This window comes from Octopus bimaculoides, chromosome 19, assembly GCF_001194135.2.
Source record: "Octopus bimaculoides isolate UCB-OBI-ISO-001 chromosome 19, ASM119413v2, whole genome shotgun sequence".
NCBI lineage: Eukaryota > Metazoa > Mollusca > Cephalopoda > Octopoda > Octopodidae > Octopus > Octopus bimaculoides.
The window spans coordinates 28,508,623-28,514,910 of NC_068999.1; the positions used below are offsets into that span (position 1 = coordinate 28,508,623).

Sequence of the window (6,288 nt, forward strand, 5' to 3'; positions counted from 1 at the left end):
TCCTTCAAATTCTGCTCCATTTATATTTTTTATTTTTTTGGAAGAAAAAAAATTTACGTTATATTATTAAGCTTTGAACAGCTCTAAATATTATTTCTATATTGCTAGAAAGTGCAGTTAAATTTTTTTCTATAGTTTCCTTCCTTCAGCGTTCTTTTCCTTTCAACCTTTAATGTCAAATATTTCTGTTATTAAAATTTGTAAAATAAACTGTTTATATTCTATATAAAATTTTATGTAGTTTTTACTAAATCACCAATTTACGATGTGGTGTTTATTCTACGACATCACGTTGGAAAGTCACCAGTTTTTATGTGTATAACAGGTCGGACACCAGTTTTTCTATGTTGGTTGTTTGTTATCACAACAGGTCGTTGAAGCGTGAGATATACTATATTTACAATGTTTTCATTCGTAAGTTATAACAAATATTATTGTTTATTTAATTAAAAACTATAATGATAATCTCGTTACTTATAACTTAATTATAAGTATTTATCACTAAGCATAACTCTTAGTTTAGTTTAGGCTGCGTAAATGTTATGATGTATACATGACAAGACGCTGAATGTGTGTTCATTACGTACATGTATGTTGAAGATTTAGATTATATTTTCTTGACCGTTACACATAAAAAAAAATAGTTTCATTAATATACAGAAATAAATTCAACAAGTTGAAAGAAACGAGAAATAAAAGGAATTAAGTTTCTACATTAATTTATTATATACATATTTTTACATTTATAGAAATTTAGAAACAAAGCATTTCATCGTAGAGAATTTATGACTTAAATTTATTATTAACTAGTTTCTCATTCTAACTAATAAGGTTTCACGACAATTCAATATTGTCGGATTTGAGTATTGAACATGGCATATATATTAGCCTATACTCAAAAGGGTGAGTGTCGTGGACTTGAGTAACATCCAACGATCACTGGAGATTTTGCCGAAAATCAGGGTTTTTATAACTACTCATACACGAATCATAGAACCGTAACCCCGTGAAAGATTTCTTCAACGAAGTTCATAATTTGTATATGAGCAGTAATTTTTAACCAATGAGAAATCAATAATTTCTCATGTTCAGGCAAACGAACTTATGTTCTCTCTCCGCCTTTTATGAGTTTGCTACAAAAGCAACATTAAAGAGAATAAATAAAAGAACAAAGACTTCATTGTAAAGAAGCAAAAATTTGCACAACTAGAGGATGCTATAAAATTATGGAGACATAATCAACATAATCTTAATGACGGTGATAATGTTTGCAACAATGAGATTGGCAGAAAAGGGAAACTTAACAGCAGATGAGCTGGATTTTCATTTCGGTGCTACCATTTAATGAAGATGTATAACCAGGATTGCACACAAGATGCCTGATGAGTATAAAGAAAAATTTTAGAGTTTCACAGATACATGACCATTGTCTGAAAAAAAAAAAAAAACCAGAACTAGTACAAATAGGTAATATAGATGAAGTGTCATTAAGGAAAGTTATTTAAAGGTGCAAAGATAGTTCTTACTTTGTCTTTGAATCTGTGTATGTGTGTGTCAAAGAAGGAATCTTAAAATTAACTTTGGGCTTTGTATTGTATTGTACTGTATCAAAAAGTTTATTCTTTCTGTTACCATCATTGCAAATAATGAAATTTATTATCTTCTTTCAGCCTGAAAATACATTACCTTTCCCTTACAAGAAAAGTAACCCTGTTGTTAAAAAATACTTGACTGGCATATGGTCTAAAGATCATGTTCCAGTTACCTGCACTGGAGAGGTATTTTCTACAAATTTTATATAATTATTTATAGGTATGATTTGACCATGGATGCATGTAGTTATCTCTGATATTAGAAATATTGAAAGTAATCATCTTAAATTACTGGTTTAGTTTTTGTTTTACCATACTGGCAACAATGGGATTTATCTGTAGGACAAACCTAAAACCTAACTGTACATCAAGGCATTAATATAAGAAAATTGTGTTAATTCTAATTATATTTGTGGTTGAATTGGTAGAGTGCTGTATAATGTTAAGAATTCCTAAATTTTTTATATGAAGCAGAGTATTTCAGTGAGCCTAAAGGAGCATTTTCACTAAAAGTTTATCTAGAAAGGTTTTACCTGTTTCTTTATAAAATATTTACTTAACTTGCAACATAAACATTACAAGTTCATTAAAAAAGATATTTTTATAAAAAAGATACCTGCTATAGAAATAGGAACAAAAAGTACGTCCTATTTTAGAAACTTTTTCATAAAATTTCTCTACAGTGCAATGTGAATTATAATGAAGTTGCCAACTAGGATTCTATATGTATATATTCATATTCTCCATACATAATAATTTATTACAACTTAGAAAATATGAGCAGATTAGATCTTTAAAGAATGCTAAGTTTATTTTAAATTTTATCTATTATCATCATCAAATTATAGGTTATTATAAGAAGCTATTTTCATTTTTTACAGACAGAAGCAGACACAAGATATTTAATCACCCAAGACCCCATTTTCAATAGCTCTATCACTTATTCACCATTTAAAGGGTACTCTTTAGATTTCTTCCCACAATCGAGGAGTCCTCACTATCGAGCCCCATTGCTTATGGTGCAGTTTAATACCTTACAACCTGGATTAATAGTTCATGTTCAATGTAGAGTTTGGGCAATATACAAGAATGCTACAAAAGCAATCGAATCGGTTGTCAAATTTCAACTACATATGAACTAACTCATGAAATATTCATAAGTAGTCACATTAATAAAGCTTGATACTCATTATTTTCATGGTGTAGTTAAGTAGTTTCAAATGGTTTAAAACAAGTATATACAACACTGGGCTTTAGTTTATGTAGCTTACTGTTAAAAGAGATTGAAAAATATTAAGTTTTAAGGTCAGTAAGTTTGCAGAAATTGTGAAGTACCAAATTAACAGCTTTCTAGATTTTTAATTCAAACTGAAAAAAACAAAGAAAACTAGCATTTTTAAGTATAAATTTAACCTTGTTTAAATATGCAGTAGTTGTAGATGTTACTGGTATTAAAGCAGAAATAGACATGACCTTTTCAGGTTTGTTTTCCATCTGCTTTGTTGCTTCAGTTAGAAAACTGTTGAAACACCAGTTTTGTATTCAATGTCTCAGAAAAAATTATATATTAAAGATATTAATGAACATAATTTTTCCAGTTTAAATTTCTTAGTGTGTTCATTCTAGAATAAAACTACAGTTTCAGCTAAAATCTCTTTGAAAATAATACACTTCATTAGATTAAGACATAGGGATGTGGCTAGATCCCCCTCTAACTGACAAGTTTTGAAACTACATCTTCAAAAAAACTAATAAATTAAAATTTGAATCTCAGAATTATATGCACCATCTCAGGACCTCAGCCTTGTTAAATTTTTTCTTGTATGGGACTTGATAAGCTGTAGAAACTGTTTCAATGTAAATTTTGAGAAGAAGCATTTAATCCTATCGCTAACTGGAAAATTCCAAAAGTTTGCACATCCATGCTAATTGGCATCTGGAAAGGAAAAAAACAGACACCAGTTAACAAGAATTTGTAAACTTTTGGAATTTTTCAGTTGGTAATAGATTTAAAATGCTACTTTTCAAAGCTTATATTGAAACAGTTCACTTCAGTAGTTGTAAGGCCTGAACAATAACAGAAACATTAGTAGAATACATAAATGACAGACATCACTCTGTTCTACAACCTGCTCTTGGTGCTTATTTCCTACAATATATATTTATATATGTATGGCAGCTGATAGACGATGGGATTCCATACACATATTGTGTATGGAATCTCATCGTCTATCAGCTGCCATGGAGAATCCTAGAAAATCCAGGCCCCCTACATTAATGGGACCAATTGCTGTAAATTATGCATAGTGGAATGGGTAAGGATCCTAAAGGACTCCCTCAACCCAAAGAACATCCTGAACTCCAGAACAGATCTTTGGACTGTGCTTACATTTCAGAAAATTCCTGCTAACCTATTGGAACCCACAGGACAACAGGGTCACTGGCAATCAATAGCCAGAGGGATATAATCTGCTTTGTTGACATTGGCGATCAATAGCCAAGGGAAGACAATCTCCTTTGTTGCCATTGCGTAATAGGGTCCTTTCCTCTTCTATACTGACAGGCCTTTAGCCAACAGGTTTTGGGATCTGATGGTACGCTATAAGGCTAAGCCCTTTATGGACATGAAACCTAAGGTAATCCCATAAACTGGCCTTATCTAACTTTAATATACATATATATATATATATATATATATCTAAAAAAATGTGATATTATTCAGTAGCCATGATAAAACTTCAAGTTTCGGATGCTGGGGCGGAAACCCACACCACCATCTCTTCAGTTATCTGGCCATTGAAAATTCCTATGAAAATGACCATTAAACTGTATGGTTGACCGTTATTAAGACAAAAGAGCTATTAGAATGACTGCTAAGTGAAGGGAGGGAGTAAAAGAATTAAGGAAGCTTTACTCATACACAGACTAGGACCCCAAATTAACAACAGGCTGGAAGTTGGTAATCAATATATTATTTAGCTACATCTGGATGTGTGTAGGTTCATTCTTAATAACATGCTTATGCATTGTTTATAACAAAAAAAAAAAAGAAGGGCAAAAAAAAAAGAGAAGCTGCATGTATAACACATAACTTAGAAGCAGCACCACAGATGTACCAACACACACGAGATTGAAACATAGCCGACCTCATGCACTTCTCATGAGAAATTCCGGAAGGAGCTTCGTAAGACCACTACTGAGACACTTCCGAAAAAAAGAAAACCGTTGGAAAACAGTTTATAGCAGAGACTCCATTTAAGAATATCTGAAGAAGGAATTGTAATTCCAAAATATCATCAGACTATAGATAACCAAATTACAACAGGTATATAGTCCATTTTTTGTATATAGTGCATTGTTGTACCATTCTAAACTTTTTATTCTTTACAAACAATACACAATGCTTCAAGTGAACTACAATACTCTACTATATGTATATATATATTTCTGGCGAATGTGTGGGTGAGCATGTGTGTGTTTCAAGCGAGGGTGGATGAGTATATACATTTAGGCGCATATACATGAGTGTGCAGGCGCGCATGTGTATGTATGGATTGGTGCGCTTACGCAAATACTATAGACCTTTTACTCCCTCCCCTCACTTAGTGGTCATTCTAATAGCTTTTTTGTCTTAATAACGGTTAACCACACAGTAATTTCCCTTTGTTTAACGGTCATTTTCAATGGCCAGATAACTGAAGAGATGGCGGCATGGGTTTCCACCCCGGCATCCGAAACTCAGAGTTTTATCATGACTACCGAATAATTGTCACATATTTTTACAGATAAATTCTTCTATTTACTTAATATCGAGGTCTCTTTCTTTCTTTTGTTGTCTTTTCTATCAATATATATATATATATATATATATATAAAATGGACAGTGAATTGCAAGAACTTTTTTAGATGATATCATTTTGTATTCAAAATCTTTCTTGGATATGCTTTCTTTTTATTTATTACTGATGTAACTCTAAAGTTACTATATTCTAACCCGAATCAAAGTAAATTATAATACATATGAAAGAAAGGCACAAAGTTTATAATACATATGAAAGAAAGGATAACTTAATTTGTAACCTTAGTTGTTTACTGTAATAAACTTGAAACCAATTTTTAACAAACCAAATCATAATTTTTTCAAGAACTGTTTTTATTGTTATGTAAATTTACAAATAAAATAGAATTTTATGCTTCGTTTTTGTAGTTTTTTGACATAACATAATATAATCAACTTTGATTATATTAAAAATCTGTTTTAAAAAATTTCAGAAAGACAACTGATTGCTCAGTATATCAGTTTTATGTCCTCTTCCACCCCCATTGAAAACCAAAATTAATTCAGTTATCACTATAATAGAACTAGTGCAAGCATGCCTAACCTTTAAAAACTTGGAAGTTACTTAAATTTTGCATGGCAGTCAGCAGCTGTCTATATATTACACAAAAAATATATTTTCATAATCATGACTAAAGGAGTATAGTATGAATGCTTTTAGAAAGTTGTAATTATTTTGTTGAAATCGGTGTGAAACTTGAATTGAACATCACCAATTTTGATTATGTTCATAATTACTAATAGCTAAACACAAGAAGTCATCAAGGTACTTGTTAATCATTCTTGCATTCTTGTTCAATAATAAGATTCATGTGAAAACAAAGATGATTCTCACTGGTGTGTTTCTAAAGAAAATTT

At 30.9% G+C, this 6,288-nt stretch overlaps 1 protein-coding gene across 2 annotated transcripts in view; it reads left to right on the forward strand.

Moving 5' to 3' along the window:
• The window catches only part of LOC106878418 (sodium/potassium-transporting ATPase subunit beta-1), a 58,586-nt gene extending 52,798 nt beyond the window's left edge, over positions 1-5,788 (forward strand). For both annotated transcript variants that reach the window (XM_052974642.1, XM_052974641.1), the window contains 2 exons: positions 1,671-1,778; positions 2,474-5,788. In XM_052974642.1, coding sequence (XP_052830602.1) covers positions 1,671-1,778; positions 2,474-2,734 — 369 coding nt within the window. In that variant the 3' untranslated portion in view covers positions 2,735-5,788. The remainder of the gene's footprint in view (positions 1-1,670; positions 1,779-2,473) is intronic.
• The last annotated feature ends 500 nt before the right edge of the window (positions 5,789-6,288 follow it).